The sequence below is a fragment of the Carassius gibelio genome, chromosome A21 (genome assembly GCF_023724105.1).
Source record: "Carassius gibelio isolate Cgi1373 ecotype wild population from Czech Republic chromosome A21, carGib1.2-hapl.c, whole genome shotgun sequence".
NCBI lineage: Eukaryota > Metazoa > Chordata > Actinopteri > Cypriniformes > Cyprinidae > Carassius > Carassius gibelio.
This window is the reverse complement of record NC_068391.1, coordinates 25,124,316-25,144,703: the sequence shown is the minus strand read 5'-3', so window position 1 is coordinate 25,144,703 and position 20,388 is coordinate 25,124,316. Positions and strand designations below refer to the sequence as shown.

General features: G+C 39.8%; 2 protein-coding genes across 2 annotated transcripts; both read left to right on the top strand.

Annotated features, from left to right (window-relative positions):
* Positions 1 to 93: 93 nt before the first annotated feature.
* LOC127941632 (max dimerization protein 4-like) lies at positions 94 to 10,058 on the top strand (the record flags this gene model as incomplete). Its single annotated transcript, XM_052536929.1, has 3 exons — positions 94 to 258; positions 2,750 to 2,909; positions 5,481 to 10,058. Coding segments are annotated over 3 exons (483 nt in total), but the record flags the coding sequence as incomplete, so codon positions are not given.
* Positions 10,059 to 18,710: 8,652 nt separating this feature from the next.
* On the top strand, positions 18,711 to 20,159 carry LOC127941386 (NADH dehydrogenase [ubiquinone] 1 beta subcomplex subunit 6-like). The gene is made up of 4 exons (XM_052536389.1): positions 18,711 to 18,990; positions 19,123 to 19,215; positions 19,830 to 19,874; positions 19,991 to 20,159. Exons 1-4 carry the CDS (start codon positions 18,811 to 18,813, stop codon positions 20,060 to 20,062), a joined length of 390 nt encoding a protein of 129 aa, XP_052392349.1. The 5' UTR covers positions 18,711 to 18,810; the 3' UTR covers positions 20,063 to 20,159.
* The last annotated feature ends 229 nt before the right edge of the window (positions 20,160 to 20,388 follow it).

The window sequence follows — 20,388 nt, the reverse complement described above, 5'->3', positions numbered from 1 at the left end:
TCTGGTTCCTCAGTCATGCCTGCATGGCTTCGAACCAGCAGCCTTTTTGTTAGCAACCCACAGCAGCATCCTGAATCAGTTCTTAAGTTCTAAATTTATCCCAGGGTAATACTTCACTCCAACCTGTTCTTTATTTATTGCAGACGTGCCAAACTGCGATTGTACCTGGAGCAGTTGAAACAGCTTGTGCCTTTGGGTCCTGAAAGCACCCGTCACACCACACTGAGTCTGCTCAAACGCGCCAAAATGCACATCAAGGTACAAACAAATCAGCATCTTTCTGACAGTATCTCTGTTTGCACAACAGTAAAGAGGTTAGAGCAACTTAAAGCAGTTACAGTCAGAAGGGAAGTTAATCAGTAACTGTCTACAGGAAGTTTATGTCACTCTCCATGTTGCAACTCCGTTGACCCAAAGTTATCGACATGACTGAGATGGTAAATTACTCCAGCTTAAAACCACTGAATCATGTTTTTGCAATTGCTGAATTAAGATTCACATTGATAACTTTGTGTGGTACTATGAAGAAAACGTTTAGGGTGATACAACTATCCTGATATCATCAAGGGAAAAAAATATTAAAAGAAATAGAAATTCTGGAAAAGAAACTGTTTCAATGCTTATTATTATTTAAAAACAACTCATCTCCCAAATTTAAGTTATGTATTGCAACCAACGTAGTGATGTGGTCCATCCCATAGATATGTATACGTAAATGCCTCATTAGCAACTGTTTTTATGGGCCAATACGTAACACATTGTAATGGTCAACGGCTCAGAATGGCTCAACGTCTATGTGCTATCTGCCTGGATTGGTCGAATGGGGAATCTATATATATCTATGGTCCATCCTACATGCGTAAGCATGAAGGGAAAAAAGCTAAACAGTAGAACAGAAAATTATACCATTAGGGCTGGTCCAAATATTTTTTTTTGCTTTGAAGCTTCGGCAGTAATCAACATCAAATATTTGAAGCTTTGGAGGGAGGGGGCTGAACATATTTTTTTCTCAACACCGTGTCTACACCAGATGCCACGCCGCGCCGAAATACATTAGAACCTATTATTTTTTCTACACTGTATGCGGCATGGTGTGGCACGCCAAATTACTGCTTCTGCATTTTATCTATGACATACTAACAGAAATTTCAAATGATTTTCAACAGTCGTTTTGTAGCTGCAGCACAACACGACAACTGTCGCATCTGGCGTCCGGTGTTGACACAGTGTAATAAAGGCTGGGATCTCTTTGTGTATGTCTGTCTGTCTGTTTGCATTATTATTATGTTGAGAACCGTTCATCCAATCGACTTCACGTGTGGTGGGTGAGTTGCTGTGGACCCAAGGGAGTGCAGTGTTGCATTGTGGTGCAATATGGACATGTGACACATTCAGAATTAATAAACTACAGAACAGCGTGAGCCGGAAGCAGCGCGACTCACGCGGGCAGGGCTCATGCTTCGAGAACGAACACTGCACTAGTCATACAAAACACACAGATCTGTTAAGAGCAATACTTTTAATATAGGCAAATTATTATTAGGCTCTGTTTTTCTCATTTTTCTATGACTGCCGTATTCGCAAGTATTTTCCAAGCAAATTAAGTGCACATTTTAATCATGTGTAAAATTACGGATTAACATGGTGGATAAAAGCAGCTTTTTACACCAACAATGTACTATAGGTGTACTACTTACAGAACTCAGGTGATTTTTCAAACTTAATTTGCTGTTGTGGTAGGCCAGTTTCAAATCACATATTGGGCACACTGCCTTTGTTTTGTCCTCAGTCAATTTAAAGTGCTCCCACACAGCTGAGGTTTTCTGCATTGTGTCTTCTCTTCCAGATGAAATTAATCAAGACGTTCATGACTTTCACTGATGGGCGATTCATATTCAAGCGCGAATGAGAACCGTTTCACAGGGGATGCCAGGTGTTCGAAAAAAGAAAAAGAAAAGAATATTCGAATCTCAAAATTGAAAATCGAATGCCAGGCCACCGAACAAGTATTCGAATAATCGAATATTCTGGTCCAGCCCTAGATACCATGGAAAGGTTCCCTGCAGACCCTCATGAATTTGTGTTAAGGTCAAAATCTCTCTTACAATATAAGACAATTTCACCTTTTTAAGACAAAGGAAGCTAAGTTTAGGTTGTAAAATGCTATGTGGTGTGACTTCCCAAAAAGTAATGATATTTGTAAAATAATTAAATAAATAAAAAATAAAAATGACTTGAAATACTCTAAGTTAAATTTTACTTGGTTACACCACATCTAGAAACTCATTAAACTGAAACTTTCCTTTAAAGGGAATTAAAAAAAAAAAAAGAAAAGAAAAAAGATGATTTTATTTTGATTTTATTTATCATGGACACCTTAATGTCGCAGACTGATTTATCTCTTTCTAATGAAAAAGGGTGTAAACCTTAGTGGAGTGAAAAGTGTGTGAAAGAGACAAAACAAAGAGTGGAAAGTGTGTGAAAGAGACAAAACAAAGAAAACCAAGTACCATGTGTCTGCTGACCCTTTTGTTTCTTTCCTGTTTGATACACAGTATTTCAGCTTAACCTGCCTGATTTCCTGTCATGCAGCATAGATCTGTCTTTCTGTTAATGTGATTGTTTCCCCTTTTAGCTCACAAAATTGTGGATTTCTTGCACTGTGCATGCTCTAGGCAATGATAGATGATAGTGTAGTGTGGTGTCTCTGTGCTCTGTGGTTTGATCAGTGGAAACATATGCTCTGCAGAAGCTGGAGGAACAGGACAGGAAGGCTCTAAACACGAAGGAGCAACTGCAGAGAGAACATCGCTACCTCAAACGGCGCCTGGAGCAGCTCTCTGTACAGGGTTTAGAGCGCATCCGCACTGACAGCATGGGCTCCACCATCTCCACTGACTCGGAGCAAGGTACAGCACAGCTCAAATCTTATATGCTGATATTCACTTACATCCAATAAAACCTTATACTTTCAGCAATTATACATACATACTGTATAAACCATGTACTACATAGACTTGGTCATGATAGTTGACCAATCGCTTGATTGCTTATGTGTGTGTGTGTGTGTGTGTGTGTGTGTGTGTGTATATATATATATATATATATATATATATATATATATATATATATATATATATATATATATATATATATATTAGTGCTGTCAATCGATTAAAAAAAATTAACTAATTAATCGCAAATTTTTTTAAAATTAATCGCGATTAATCGCGATTAATCGCAATTAAAAGACTGAAACTTTTTGGATATGTAAATGTAAAATGTAAATAATTAATGTAAACTCAAGACAAAGAAACTATTTAAATTCAAAATATGATTGTTTATTGGAATTTTTGTTTAACTTGTTACTTGATTTTCTCATGTAAACAACATACCTGCAATAAACCATCAATTTCCTCCAAATTAACTGTTGGCTTGAAAGCCATATTTATTACAGAAATAAAAACACAGGCATGTAAGTACCATTTGAATTTCAAAACAATCAATGCCAATAAAAAACAAAAATGATTTCCATGTTGAATTCTAAGTGGACTGCAAAAAAATTCCAAAGTATAGTCATTGCCAGTGCTTTAAGTGGCCAGTACGCACAGGTACTCAGTACCGCCACTTCCAAATATAGCTCTTGAGCGTACCGCCACCTCTCCGTGCGCCCAGAACGTGCTTGTAGCGTACCGGTACGCTCATTTGGACATCTGTTTTAATAGAGGTTTTAATCTTTTACCTGCACTGCCGATTTTCAGAGCGCCCTTCACAATGCAAGCTTCCTAATTCATCCCACCCAGAGCAGAAACTACATTACCCATTCACGCTTAAGTTATACAAGTGAATAGCGCATGTGTCGCTTTTCCCACTGTTAAGTGTCAACAACTCAACGTGGCCGGAGAAGGTGTGTGAAACTCGTTGTGAGTTATACTAAAGCAAAATCTTGAGTATTTATTGTCTGATAAACATTAAAAACTGTCTGCGGAGGTTGAGTCGTCCTGCAGCCCCCGCTGGCTGTTCATTGGCTGCAGCATCTTTTTTCTAAGTTCTAAAAAAATACCGTAGACGGCAAGGCACAAATTTAGATATTCATTTATCTAATTAATCTATAGCCTATGCACAAAGACAATATGATCTTTTTGTTTTAAAGCTTGATGAAGAGAGAGAGCGCAAGTTGCTGCAGCTGCGAGGAGGACAGTGACGCACACGTACAGGAGTGATTGACAGTTCGCGGCACTGTGTACAAAAAATACTCCGCTACACAATTATTTGTTATTTTCGTTTAAGCTTATTAACGTTAGCGTTACAGAAAGGTCTGATTTACGCACTGTTACAGTCATTGTTTTTTTGTTTTTTTTTTTAAACAATGACATTTGAGTTCATGATTTTAATGTTGCTGTTTCTTGTGGCAGACTGAATGAAGAGTAATGTTTCTTGTGGCAGACTGAAGAGTAATCCGGCAGAGTTTTATACTGAAACTTTCCGTCTAAAAGTCCTTCCTTGGTCTTATCCATATTTCTTTGCACGTTGAACACACATAGGCCACAACTGAAAATAAAAAAAACTGCAACCGCGTTAATTGCGTTATTTTTTTTTAACGCGTTAAATATTTCAAATTAATCGAATGCGTTAACGCGCTAATTTTGACAGCACTAATATATATATATATATATATATATATATACACACACATTACAGACCAAAAGTTTGAGTTTTCTTTATTTTCATGATTATGAAAATTGTATATTCACACTGAAGGCATCAAAACTATGAATTAACACATGTGGAATTATGTATGGAATTATATACATAACAAAAAAGTGTGAAACAACTGAAAATATGTCATATTGTAGGTTCTCTAAAGTAGCCACCTTTTGCTTTGATTACTGCTTTGCAATGAAGGACAAATATTTGCACATTAACTTTGTTCCATTCAGTGCAACAGGAAATAATAAATATATTATATATATATATATATATATATATATATATATATATATATATATATATATAATATATATATAATATATATATTTATATTTATTATTATGATTCAAGTTGAGCTTGGCAAATTAAGCAAGTGAGCAAAAGAATCAGAATTGTACTGCATTCAGCTGCAGTATGAACAGCCTGTATATATGAATATGCTGTTGATTACCACTGATAATTCAGCTCCTCACCCCTCAATATGTACAAACAAACAGGAAGCGGTCTCACAGTATATACATGTACAATGAAAAACCAGCAAGTAAGCGGGGCAGCACTGGATAAAAAATCTACATAAGCATAACCACATCACTTGTATCGCCTACTCATTTATTAAACAACTAAAATCAGTCTGTGGTAACTGACAATATCTCAGAGTTTCCATCCATTGAAATTAGGTGTAACAACATGGAATATTCCTTCATTCTTGAGGTCATTGGTTGATGTGTAAAAATCACTATTAATGAGTTTTTATTTCTGTGTGTATACAGAAGTGGACGTTGACATAGAGGGCATGGAGTTCACACCAGGTGAGGGGGATAGCCTGGACAGTGTTAGCGATGGTGAGGACCACTACAGCCTGCAGAGCAGCTCCAGCGATGGAGGCCACCATTCACATTCCCACAGATTACAGGCTCACATCTGCTAGGCCGTGTCAGACCGCAGCAGTGTGTCACCTCCAACATACCCATCAGCCACTCCCAGCTGGCAGGAAGCACCTGGCTGATTTCCACTCCCCAGAAAACTTTCTTCCCTCTAAGCCCTTTCAACGCTTTATATCAAACCCTCCCTAACCCCACAAATACACACAGACAAGCAATATGTGGTTTTAGTAAGAACATGTGGTGTGGTAATGCAGTTTTAACTTGTCTCTTCTGCTGTGTATGTATGAGAAATTGTGGCTCTGTTCCAAAACCTAGTAACTGCCTTGCTGTCTATCGTCTACTTCAACGCAGTATCCTAACTGAAAAGGAAAAAAAAACTCTACAAAGGCTTGCTGATGTGTATATGTCACAAGGCAGCATGGTTTTCCTGTGTACTTTTTGGCTTCGTTTACACTTGCACAAAATCCGTTTTTTTTTTTTTTTTTTTTTTACTCCCACATAGATCAGATATTGTCGCATATGTATAAACACAAAAATCTGCATCCATTCTGAACCACTTCCAAATGTAGTTTTTAAATCAGATATATATTGTATAAATCTGATCTATGTCTAAACCTATATATTCATAATGGATGAGGGCGAAACACACAATCAAATCACTAGATAAGGAACCTTTTTAATAGGTAGAAAATTCCACACACACAGCAACATTCAGGAGCATAGAAACCTGCTCAGTGAATTTTATAAATAGAATAGGTTATCTACTGAACGAAATATTTTATTTGTAACCTTGCTGATTTTGAAGTACCTAAACTCATAGATTCATGACGTAAAGATACTGTACAGATACAGGTAACACATCTCTTTCTTAAATTTATTCAAGTGAATATAATCTCACAGCGCTACCTTTTTTGACTTCAGAATTCTAGATCTAATGAAGACTACCATTAATTTATCTTTAGTCTTTCAACATCAGTGACCTTTTTACATTTTATATACGGACATCCAAAACCAGAAAGTCAACCGAGTTGCTGAAAGTGATCACCAAAAGGAATTGTTCTAGTTTGGACAAGAATTAATATAAATGCACATATTGTATATAAATGCACATATTGTATACAAGTTTTGTCTTGAATTAATATAAATAGATGGGACAAAAAAATCAGATATGATCAAAAGATCGGATCTCTGCATTCATGTAAATGCAGCTGTAAATTGCTGTTCCGAAATTGAAGCGCAAGTCTATAATACCCAAAATGCTATCTAGGCAGGCAGGTCACTGGGTTTTTGAATAGAGCTTGCTTGTGTGTCAGTTCATTTTGATTTATGGGTTTAAACAGAGTTCTTTCTTAAAAGTGAAAATCATAGCATCAGACACACTAATAGACTAATGGAAAGGGAGCAAAAGGACAAAACTTCAGGGCACTTCACCCAACGCAGTTAAATTGACCATGACCATTCATTAATTGGCTACTTTTGTGTAAAAGAAAAGAGAATATTAATATCTAATGGTTGATTCATAGCAAAGAATTGGTGCCTTGCAAGTGCATCAGTGTAGTAGTCTTTATGTAAAACTTTCAGTAGTAAATCATGTAGCAGTAAACTTGGAAAGCTATGGCTTTCTTATGCAGTGAACTGATTCTGGACAAAGCATGAGAGACTTGAGAAGATGATTATTTTCACCTGTTATGTTTAGATTGTGTGTGTGTGTGTGTTAACAGCAGTCAAACTGACAAATCAAAACTGTATGACCATACTGTGTGAAGGGGGGGGGGGGGGGGGGGGCTCTTTGTTGTTGAGGTGTTGGTACTGTCAGAAAATTATACTGATGCTAGTTCATTGTTAGTTCATTGTCTTTCCCCGTAACGTACTTGCAATAATTTCCGAAGCCTTCTTCAGCAGTATATATGCAGTGCAGTGTGCAATATTCAGTATATGAAACGAAGTTCTTCGTGCTGGGAATTCCATTTCTTCACAGACAGTCCCAGTCTTCAAAGCAGGTTAGACCAAAATAAATAACAAAAGGAAACAAAAAAAGACAAAAAACGAATTAATATTTTAAAAAAAGAAGCCAAAAAAAGAAAAATAAATAATGGTCACTGAAAGTGATATTATATTTTCTGTAGTAGCTTTTGTACAATATTTTCCTAAATAGTTATTGATTAAAAGACAAATAGAGGAGGATATGAAAATGAGGCCAGGCTAATTTAGTTTGGCATTTGTCCCTAACTGTCATGCTGTGCCTTGACTTGTCGAATCAGTTCTTTTCCCAATCTCTTTCATACATCCCTCCAACCCTGCTCAAAACCACAACCTGCCAGCCCCCCGCAGGTTCCATCCTCAGAATAGACTCTTCCTTGTTCTTTTGATGAGAAATTTGGGTTAGTCGCCTCTTTCATTTTTTTAATTCCTCGAAAACGTGCTTTCCATTCTGCCATGCAACATCATCCACTGTGACACTGGTCATCTTCTCGTGGCAGCTTGTCTCACCCCATTGAAAAGTGTTACCTTATCAACTCTGCCCTTGAGGCTATTTTCATATTTTTATGTTTTCATTTATGTTATAGTCCTTATGCCTATGATGTGTTTCGTATTTCAAACAATGAAGTGGAAGACCTTAGGAGAAGAGCATTGGAATCATTCATTAATGGCAGCTCGAGTCCTTCCCACACTCTCCCAAAGCTAGTTTCTGTTTAGTGTTAAAGTGTGCTCAAGGCGATCAAAGTATTTGATCCTCTGCCCATAAGAGAAAAGAGACAGCAATATGATTCAGTTAGTTTGTAAGGGGTTGGGTGCATTAGATAGCAGCACTGTTTCAATATTATGGTGCATATTGTGACCAACACATTGAGTTTAATCTCTCCACTCTCTGCAAACACTGAAAGGAGTATGGAAGCCCATTTTCTACCATGGAATAATAAATAATAATAATTAAACAAATTGAAAACAATACAAAAAAGAACAAAATAAAAAGGTAATTTTAAGTTTCTCTGTAGATATTAACTCAGAACTCATAACTCAATTGTCAGTGTAAACTGAATTCTGAGTTTTTCACTAGCCATAAAATAAAATTAAAAAATTAACCAAACACACATATTTTTATATCACAATTTGGATGTTTTTTCTTATTATTGTGAGTTTATGTCTTTTGATTTTGAAATTTCTTTGTGCAGGTTTATATATTACTTTATAATATATATTAAAACATATTACAATGAGAAATAAACTCGGAATTACAATATATTTTTATTTTATTTTTATTTCGTGGCAGAAACAGGCTTCCAGAGGAGGGAGAAAAGTTTTTTTTTTTTTTTTTTTTTTTTTTTTTATAATATAATTTTGTTTTATGTCATTTTAAAGCTACATTTTTAGGAAAAGTTTACATTTATGTCATGGATATGCCTGACTGTTGTAGCAAAACTATTCTTTTTGAGTGTGTTTCTGTATGTTGATCAAAAAAACTCTTGCACAGAACCTCCCATTAACGTGCTTTGATTGAAAGTTCAGAGAATTAGGCATGAGATTTTATAATATCTCTTAAGAGATTGTAGCTTTCATTGGCATTATCTAAGAAATACTTTGTGACAGAGACAGGGCTGTTCAGTGGCTGCAGGCTTTTTTTTTTTTTTTTTTTTACTTTTTAAAACACTAAAATGAGGATATGTCAGCAGACAGGCACAGATATAATTATGTGGAAAGTAACAGGTGTCCAAGTATTTTAAACATGTGTTCCATTACTCTGAGGAGAGGAAGAAAAAAAACAGACCAGGAAGAAACAAGTGATACTTTGTGTTTTTCTGCAGAGCATGTACGATTGAGAATACTTAAAGTCAGTGCAGCTGGAAAGCTAGATCGGATAAAGACAGGCAGTGAAGGCTACTAAAAAAGATCAGAGTGACCAAGAAAAATATATATCTATAAAAAAAAATCCTTTTTACCTTTGTTATTCACATAAAAGCACTAAAAGAGTAAAATAAAAAGATTCCTGCCGTGTAGACTGTTTTAGATATAGACTTTTATTTTTCTAACCCCTCCCAATTTTGTGAGGCATCAGGTGTAATATCAGATTTATCTTTATATAACTATAGATTTGTGACCCTTATTTTCTGCTCACTTTTCTTCTCCCCTGCTTTTGTTTGTTTTGTGTTCATGGAGCAGTTTGTTGACAGGTCAGCGTGTGTGGCATAGCTCACCGAACGCTTGCGTTTTAGCATGAGGAAAACCATTGCGCAAAAGAGGAGACTGCGAAAGGGAGGGTTCTGTGCCAGAGACCTGTGAACAGATTTCCTTTTAGAAAACAAGTAATATTATATATTGTATAATATTGTAAAGGTGTTATTTCTTTTTTCTTTGTGTGTGTGTCTGTGTACATACACATATTTACCTGGTGCTGGCTATGTTTGAGCCCATAGGTATTATGTATTCTTGTATTGTAATATAAATAATTAAAATGTTTTATACATACTGGCTCTCCAGAGTCATTATTTGTAACAATCTTTGTAAAAAAAAAAAAAAAAAAAAAAAAAAGATATGTTTATAGTGTAGATCTTTGTTTTTCTAGCCCAGTACCAATCTCCATAATATGTGGGGGAAAAACAATATTTTTTTTTAAACTGTATAAGGTAATTTTACAAGAAAGTACTATTTTATTCTGTAGTACTACTTAAAATATACTTCAAAATTGAACATTAATTCAATATGCTACTTGCTGGTTCTTTGTAAGTGTTTGTGAAATTTACTACTTTGAGGTATCCCTACACCAACTTATTTTTATTATAATTTTTTTTCAGTGTGTTTGGGTCTGGGGTATTTTTTGAACTACACTTAGTTTAAAAAAATTGGCATAGAGGAGTGGAATACGTTTTTCCACCTTTTACTTAAGAAGAGTTCACCCCAAAATGAAAATGTGCTCACTCTCAGGCCATCCAAAATGTATACGAGTTTGTCTTGATCAGAATAACTCCATCCATAATGTCTTGTGAACTGAAAATCTTGTGTTTGTGAGAAACAAATCTATCAAGGCATTTCCATAATCCCATTAATATTTCTTCCAGCGAAAAAGTCCATCCCCTGTTGTCCTCTCACATTAAAATCCATAAACATATTTATTTATTCGGACTGTAAATTTGAAAAATAGTGAAAGTCGTGACATTGGCCAAGTATGGTAGCCCATACTCGGAACTGGTGCTCTGCATTTAACCCACCCAAGTGCACACACACTCGGAGCAGTGGGCAGCTATACATATGGTCACATAATTAGAATATAATAAAAAAGTTGATTTATTTCACTAATTCCATTCAAAAAGTGAAACTTATATATAGTATTCATTCATTACACACAGACTGATATATTTCAAATGTTTATTTCTTTTAATTTTGATGATTATAACTGACAACTAAGGAAAATCCCAAATTCAGTATCTCAGAAAATATTTTTAGAAATCTTGTCCAATTGAAAAGTATGAACATGAAAATGATATGCGCATGTACAGCACTCAGTACTTAGTTGGGGCTCCTTTTGCCTGAATTACTGCAGCAATGCGGCATGGCATGGAGTCGATCAGTCTGTGGCACTGCTCAGGTGTTATGAGAATCCAGGTTGCTCTAATAGTGGCCTTCAGCTCTTCTGCATTCTTGGTTCTGGCATATCATATAATCTTCTTCCCAATACCCATAGATTTTCTATAGGGTTAAGGTCAGGTGAGTTTGATGGCCAATTAAGAACAGGGACACCCTGGTCCTTAAACCAGGTACTTGTAGCTTTGGCATTGTGTGCAAGTGCCAAGACCTGTTGGAAAATGAAATCTGCATTTCTATAAAGTTGGTCAGCAGCAGGAAGCATGAAGTGCTCCAAAACTTCCTGGCATATGGATGCGTTGACCTAGGACCTCAGAAAACACAGTGGACCAACACCAACAGATGACATGGCACCCCAAACCATCAATGACTGTGGAAACTTTACACTGGACCTCAAGCAGCGTGGATTGTGTGCCTCTCCTCTCTTCCTCCAGACTCTGGGACCCTGATTTCCAAAGGAAATGAAACATTTACTTTCATCAGAGAACATAACTTTGGACCACTCAACAGCAGTCCAGTCCTTTTTGTCTTTATACGCTTCTGACGCTGTCTGTTGTTCAAGAATGGCTTGACACAAGGAATGCTACAGGTGAAACCTATGTCTTGCATTCATCTATGCGTAGTGGTTCTTGAAGCACTGACTCCAGTTGCGGTCCACTCTTTGTGAATCTCCCCCACATTTTTGAATGGGTTTTGTTTCACAATCCTCTCCAGGGTGCGGTTATCCCTATTGCTTGTACACTTTTTTTCTACCACATCTTTTCCTTCCCTTCGTCTCTCTATTAATGTGCTTGGACACAGAGCTCTTTGAACATCCAGCCTCTTTTGCAATGGCCTTTTGTGTCCTGCCCTCCTTGTGCAAGGTGTCAATGGTCGTCTTTTGGACAACTGTCAAGTCAGCAGTCTTCCCAGTGATTGTGTAGCCTACAGAACTAGACTGAGTGACCATTTAAAGGCCTTTGCAGGTGTTTTGAGTTAATTAGCTGATCAGAGTGTGGCACCAGGTGTCTTCAATATTGAACTTTTCACAATATTCTAATTTTTGAGATCCTGAATTTGGGATTTTCCTTAGTTGTTAGTTATAATCATCAAAAATTAAAAGAAATAAACATTTTAAATATACCAGTCTGTGTGTAATGAATGAATATAATATACAAGTTTCAATTTTGGAATGGAATTAGTGAAATAAGTCAACTTCTTGATGATATTCTAATTATATAACCAGCACCTGGGGAGCAACTGGGGGTTCAGTGCCTTGCTCAAGGGCACTTCAGCCATGGGTATTGAGGGTCGAAGAGAGCGCTGTTCATTCACTCCCTCCCACCTACAACTCCTGCCGGCACCAAGACTCAAACCTGTGGCCTTTGGGTAACAAGTCCAACTCTCACCATTAGGCCACTTCTGCCCCCTTGTTTGATCTGTGTATACTGCTTTCCAGATTCAGACAAGCTGACATTTGAACATTGAACACTGATGAATCTAAACATGCAGCTTTTCACTTTACAGGTTGTTAAATAAATGACTGGTTCCTCTTCAGGAATGAGACGCTGCGCCAAGAACATTTGGGGAACGCGTCCAGCGTGACGTCCCTGAATAACATGTATAATCAGTCCAAAGGAAGGGCGAGACGTCATAGGCGGGTGACGTCAGAGACCAGGAAGCATAAAAGCATGAGCGGCGAAGCCGGATATCAGCCTTGTGTCTTCAGCAAGCGCTCTGTGTGTGTGTGTGTGTCAGTCGCTATCTGTTTGTGAGTCTTATTTAGTGCCGTTTGTCCACTGATAAACTCCATTGTCAAAGCTTCAATCAAGAGAAGTTTTGGGCGAGAGCAGGCAGCGCTCAGGCTGTGTGTTTTTCCCTGCCAAAAAAAAAAAAAGGGGTAGGGACACACGCTGCTCGTGTGTTGTCTGCTTGAGAGTGAAGCGCGCAGTGTCAGCTCTCGAGGGAGTTGACGGCTGCGATGCGAGCCTTTGCTTCACTCTCAGAAAGCTCTCTTTGAGGAGAGAGCTTTCACTGGCGTTTCTCGCGGTGCCAGTCCCGCTTTCGCCGAGGCGTCCCTATCTTCTTTCTTAGCCACCAGATCCGGCGCCCGCTCTCGGTGGTCGGAAGCCCGCGTTTGCGGTACTTTCTCCCGATGACAGGGTGCGACGGCGCTGCCTGTCTTTCTCTGAGGAGATTGATGTGGAAAGGCGTCGATGAGTTCGCCAGTTACACAAGCACCAGTCACACAAGCACCAGTTACACAAGCATATTATGCCTAATATTAACATAAGCAGCATTAATGAAGAGTGGAGCTTGCGCAGTCAGCTCTCGGGGGGCTGACTGTGCTTTTCTCACTGTTAAGCGCTCCGCTCTCGCCGGGCATGCTCTGAGGAGTGTGTCCATGCATGCGATCTTGCAGTTGCGGTCGCGCTGTTGCTGAGGCACGGCATCGACTACGATAGCGGGAATCGCACATGATCTGGCAAACGGGTTGGAGACGGCTCCTCCTATCTCCGCCCGTGTTCACTAGATCTAGAGCTCATTCTCGAGGCTTGGAAACCAGCGATGCAGTTTCTTCGCCCTCTGAGACAGCTCGCTGCAGCATCCATCTTTCTCTGAGGAGATTGATGTTGTTTGTGTGACTGAGTAGCATAAAATAATATATATATATATATATATATATATATATATATATATATATATATATATATATATATATATATATTAGGGGTGTAACGATACGCGTATTCGTATTGAACCGTTCGGTACGACGCTTTCGGTTCGGTACGCGGTACGCATTATGTATACCGAACGGTTCGTTGGAGTAATTAATTATATTTGAAAAAAAAAAAAAAAAGAGAGAGATAGAAATATAATGATATGCGTTCAACAAGGTAGCCCAATAACCCAAACAACGTAACAGGCAACGCCCCTGACACTCCCGAAGAAGAAAAAAACACCATCTTATATGTTTATGTTAGGCTACTCAGCAGGCGCTCGCTCACTCAGTACGCGCTGAAGGCTCGTTGCAAAATAGCCAATGCATTTAACAGACTAGAAATTAGAAGATCCTCCAATAACCAACAGGTCTGGTGTTTGGGTGCACTTTGGATTCCCTTTAAGCTATAATGGTGATGGCAAGAGAGCGCTCGGGCAGAAGCGCTCGGGCTCGTTCATGAGGCGTCTGTCTTTGCTAAGCAACAATGACGTGCTCTCTCCATGAGACGCGGAAATTTCAGCGAAGGATAAATGGATTTCCTGCTCTAAAAATCGCTTGCAGCAGCTCTGCTACTAAATTTATTTCAAAATTGCAATCCATATACAACTATGATCAGCTGTTCCTTCATCTTGGCTGAGCTCTCAACCTTGTTACGGGAAAGGATGAAGCTGATTGGTTGGTTCTTGTCACATGACCCGCGGTGCGCTTGCGGCATTCTGAAAAGTTGAGATGTTTTTACATTTTGCTGTATCTAAAACGTATCGAACCGAACCGAACCGAACCGTGACATCAGTGTATCGTATCGAACCGAACCGTGAATTTTGTGAACCGTTACACCCCTAATATATATATATATATAAGACATGAGTGCTGCCGAGGCAATGCGCCGGGGGTGTCACTTTTGTACTCTGCAGACGCTAGAGTCAAAGTGGCACTCCCAGGCCGAAGGCTTCTAGTGGAAAGCAGTTCTACGGACCGTTGTTTTCGCTGGATAGCCTTCATCATAACGTCCTGACGCCTAGGACGTTTTGAGGGCCAGCTCCCTCTGGGAAGAGTGGTGTACACCGCATTACATGGTGCCCATCTCTCCTCAGTGCCCTCAGGAGATCGTTCTGCCAACCCTGCGGTGTTCCAGGGCGCAGCGATCTCCGGCGAGTGCTTCTCTCAGTTACCGCCCGGAAACGTAGCAGTGCTGAGAGGCTCGCTACCTCTACGGAGGTCTCTAGAGCAGCTAGTACGGTCGTCCCCTGCTGGTCCACCACTTCAGGGCACCGAGCTAGTGGCTCTAAGCGCACCAGAGGCCAGTCTCGCGAGACTGGTTCCCTTAGGAGGTCACATGGCGGTGTGGGAGCCCCTGTCAAGTGTACTTCACGGGGTCCTGCCCCAAGCGGGCTCTGGTCTAGTCTTCCTAGCAGACGATGTGGGTCTGAGGACCGTCGTTTTTAGGAGACCAAAAAACGAGAGTCCTGATGCTGTGGCTCAGGACCTCGGAGGGCAGGCCCCTCTGGGGAAGAGCGGTGTACACCGCATTACAAAGGGCCCGTCTCTCCTCAGTGCCCTCAGGAGATCGATCTGCGAACCCTGCCAGTGTTCCAGGGCGCAGCGGTCTCCAGCGAGCACTTCTCTCAGTTACTGCCCGGAAACGTAGCAGTGCTAAGAGGCTCGCGACCTCCTGGGAGGTTTCCAGAGCAGCTAGTTCGGCTCCTGCCGGTACGCCACTTCAGGGCACCGAGCTAATTGCGCTGATGCAACCAGAGATCAGTCTTGAGAGGCTGATTCCCTTAGTAGACTATATTGCAGCATGAAAACTACTGCCAAATGTGTCTCAGTGGGTCCTGCACACTGTAGTGAGAGGCCATAGAATCCAGTTCTGGTGGGCCCCAAGCAGGCTCTGGTAATGGAACAGAAGTAGACTCTCTCTGAGGATGGAGACCATCGAGGTGGTCCCTCCATTGGTTGCAGAGTCCGGGTCCTACAGCCGGTACTTCACTGTTCCGAGGAAGGATGAGGTGTTGTGTCCTTTTCTAGATCTGTGCTTTTTGAACCTCTCAGTCAGGGGACTGAAGTTTAGCACGCCTGCACAGGCCAAGTCTGAGGACTGGTGTGTCACGATCTATCAAAAGATGCACTTATCTCCATCCTTCTTCATTGGAAGTTCCTGAGGTTTGCTTTTGGGGGCAAAAGCCTACCAATAAGGATCTTCCACTGGCCTTGCACTCTCACCCCACACTTTCCCGACTCAACCACATTGATGATTGGTTGATATCAGCTGAATCTGAGCAGATGGCGGTTTGGCACCGAGGTCAGAGAACCACTTATCTGGGCATGGTGTGGGATTCGACCATGATGCAGGCACGTATGTCACCTGCTTGGATCGAGTCGATCCTCACTGCAGTCGCGAGAGTGAGAGAAGGCTGGTCACTCACCGGGTCCCAGGGCCCGGTGCTGGGAGCTCCTTGTCACCGCGGTATGTTAGCGACGGACGCGTCCCTCACCGGCTGGGGTGCCGTCATGAGTGGCCACCCTGCCCGTGGTCTGTGGAGTGGTCGCAATCTGACATGGCACATCAACTGCCTGGAAATGCTGGCCATGCTTTGTGCACTTCGTTATTTTCTCCCAGACCTAAGAGGTCACCATGTGTTGGTGCGCACCGACAACACAGCGGTGTCTCTTACATCAACCATCAAGGAGGCCTGCACTCACGCCGTTCATACAACTAGCATACCGGATCCTTGTGTGGGCCCAGGACGAATTCCTCTCGCTCAGAGCAGTTCACATTCCTGGGCATCTTAATGGAGCTTAGAGGCTGTAGGTGTTGTCTCTGAGGAGGCACAACTCTTAGCTTCCAGTCTCTCAACCGAGGTTGTAAGACTGTTCTCCAATCCAGAGCTCCCTCAATGAGGAAACTGTATGCCTTGAAGTAGAAGCTTTTCACTTCTTGGTGCGGAGACCGCCAGCTCAACCCAGTTAACTGCCCGGATGGTACAGTGCTGGAGTTCCTGCAGGCTCTCCGCAGGGTTGACCCACTCCACCCTGAAGGTCTACGTGGCGGCCATGGTGGCCTACCACGCCCCTCTCGGTGGCCAGTCAGTGAGCAGAAACCCTCTGGTTACATGTTTCCTCCATGGTGCGCTGAGGCTGAGGCCTCTGGCCAGAAGAAGCTTATGCTAAGCGGTGATCAGGATGCTGCCCTAAGCCTCAAGTCCTCTGATCTCCCGTCCTGGTGGTCAAGACTCACTTCCTTCTAAAGTTATGCATTGGACGGGTTGTCCCCGATTTCTGTCAGGCTCCTCTTCTTCTCTTGCTTTAGCTGTGCTCTTCCACACTAGGCAGAGATTGGAAAGTCTGGCGGCGTGGGTATTCTCGTTCCCCAAACGTTCTTGACGCAGCTCGAGTTCCTGAAGAGGAATGTCTAAGGTTACGTATGTAACCCTGGTTCCTCGAAGGAACGAGACGCTGCGTCGCAGTGCCACACTTCCGGCATCTCTGGCTGGTGCTTGCTTCATCCTTTGAGGCTGATATCCGGCTTCGCCGCTCATGCTTTTATGCTTCTTGGTCTCTGACGTCACCCGCCTATGACGTCTCGCCCTTCCTTTGGACTGATTATACATGTTATTCAGAGACGTCACGCTGGATGCGTTCCCCAAACGTTCTCGACGCAGCATCTCGTTCCTTCGAGGAACCGGGGTTACATACGTAACCTTAGACGATTTGTGTGGATTACTAGATTTATGTATTATTATGATGTTTTTATCAGCTGTTTGGACTCATTCAGATGGCACACATTCACTGCAGTGGATTCATTGCTGAGGAAGTGATGGAAAGCTTAAATAACCCAAATCTATTCTAATGAAAGAAATAAGCTGACCTTTACCTTGGAGTGAGAGTGTCCGTTATCAATTAAAACTAGACGAAAGTGCCTATACCAAGTTTCTAAATTATTAATTAATTAATTAATTATAAACAATATGTGGGTAGTGCTTCCATTGCAAAGCTGCATCTCTTGAGGTCGTTTATTGATCCTGTTTCCCTTTCTTCTTTCTGTTTCATCTCTTTCTACTGCTCTATCAAAATAAAGGCAAAAAAGCCCATACATGGAAACAATTATAATAATTATATATATTTTCTATTTCTAAGGATTTGCAGAATTTCGTTTACTTTGATCTGATTAGCGTGAAAACAGTGTCGCCCGCTGCTGAATAAGACATGGTAGATTATCCAAATAAAGTGTTTGTTCAAAAAGCTGACAGATGTCGATCCATTTCTCTGTTGGAGACGTTTTATATGACTAAGTATAATTGTTGTCATTGTAAATATAAATTTTTCCACGGACACAGACACGAGCGCACTTGTATATTTATTTCAACAGATGACCACTAAAATTAAATCCATAGAAGCTTGTGCAACAAAGAACAGAAAACCATAAACCTGCCACAAGGAGGTTTGATATTCAGAATATCATAAAGAAGTAGCCTACATACATTTTTGTTTTCTTCATAGAAAATTTTCCAGCATTCTAACTTACTGAGGTGTGACCTGAAATGCAGCATATAGTGAAAATATAGACATTTGGCACTGGTAAAATGTGTTTTAGTGAAATATTTTCAATTTATATGTAAGCAAACAATTACTACTTTTGAACCATACACTTTCCACTCTAACAGTAGGGCCTAGTATTGCTATGCTAAGTGCTAATCAAAAAACCTTGAGCTCTTCTATCGAAGAAAGTGCACATGCAGTTTTTAACAACGCACGACCTCGTGTGGCAGTGGTGCGAATCATCACAATAGTTCTTTGACTCCAGATCTGTAGGTGTCGCTGTGTAAATCCCCGATATTTATGTTGATGTTCCTGAGTCCGCTTTGCACTCTGGGAGGTTTGTCCTCTTTAGATGTCATTGTAAATTCGGATTTATTTGTGAAATAAGAAGAAATCAGTATGACTGGGTACACAGCGGATGAAAAACTCCGCTTTGAGCAGTTAACAAAGCTTCGGCGGCAGTGGCTCAAAGACCAGGAGCTTAGTCCTCGAGAACCCGTCGTTGCACCCAAAACACTCGGCCGCATCGAGCGATTCTGGACTGGATTTCTGCAGCCCAAGACACTCTGGAGACTATACGTAAGTTTATGCCAAATAGGAACTATATATATATATATACATATATATATACATGATTGAGAGCTTTGTAACAGCACAATAGTAATATAACATCCAATGTTGTCTTATCTTATTGTAATGCGGATGAACCAGACATTTAAAGCCTACAATGCCAGTGTTTTTGCTGTCACGCGGATTCTGATCCCAGCCTGGATCGTGCATTACTACGTGAAGTACCACGTCAGTGTAAGTTCATGGTGCTGTTATACTGTTTCACCTACAGTTACAGTGCTTTCATCGAGCAGAACTGTAATCTGTGCCCTGTCCTAAAACGATACGGAAGTCCGAGTCACTATAGAGGTTAAAAATATGAGGGTAAAAGCTTTAATAAGATTTCATTGTTTTTTTTTGAATATCCACTACATTACATGCATATCAAACTGAAATCCCATTTACATACATATTAAAATTATATATTTTTTATAATAATAATAACTCACTCTCCAGAGCAGTACAGAATGATTGATTTCACTTGAAGATGCTCATTGTTTTGTGAAATAAAAAGTTATGCAATATTATTATTTTTTATATATATATATATATATATATATATATATATATATATATATATATATATATATATATATATATATATATATATATAGCCTCTATGACTTTTGATGTCTTATTTAAAAAAATGTCAGATTTTTTTTTTGTTGTTGTTACATTTAATAAATTTAATCTAAATGTTTTCATAAAGACTTGTATTGTGTGTGCAAAGGTTGCAGATTTAACACTAAATATCTTTGTGCTTTGGCTGATCATTGTAAAGTTTAAATAGATATTTCTTGTTTCCACAGAAAATGCCATATGGGATTGTTGCTCTTAAACCCAGACTGTTTCCTGTAAGTATAATTGGTCCAAATAGTATTATTGCACTAATAATCAAAAGTTATAAAATCATCATTCATGATTCATATTTTCTCTTGCACATCTTTGTGTGTGTGTGTGTTTTTTCCAGGGAGACACCATTTTGGAAACAGGAGAAGTTGTCCCGGATCTTCCTGAAGCAGACAGTCATGGTCATCATTGAAGACGCCAGTGTATATTCAGTATAGACATACTTGTCAGCACTGGTTGTAAAAACATGTTTGTGTGAATACCATGTCAATAAAATTTACTATACAGATTCTGTATGCCTGTTCTGTGCCTTTGAATGACAGTTTCACACCCTTTTGGGTACATTCTGAGATCCATATAATTGAGTTTATTTAATTCCTTTTTTATTCCACACATCTCACATGAAAGAAGAGTCTTAATTAAAAAGTTTTAATTAAGAGTATTTTAAATAAATCACAACAAAGTGCCAATAGTGACATTCTTGACAACACCGAGTCTTTGATAGTTGTTATTGCATAA

Coding starts and splice junctions, on each gene's coding strand:
- LOC127941386 (XM_052536389.1), top strand. CDS start 18,811: ATGACTGGGTACACAGCGGATGAAAAACTCCGCTTTGAGCAGTTAACA. Junction 18,991..19,122: donor AGACACTCTGGAGACTATAC/GTAAGTTTATGC, acceptor CGGATGAACCAG/ACATTTAAAGCCTACAATGC. Junction 19,875..19,990: donor TTAAACCCAGACTGTTTCCT/GTAAGTATAATT, acceptor TGTTTTTTCCAG/GGAGACACCATTTTGGAAAC.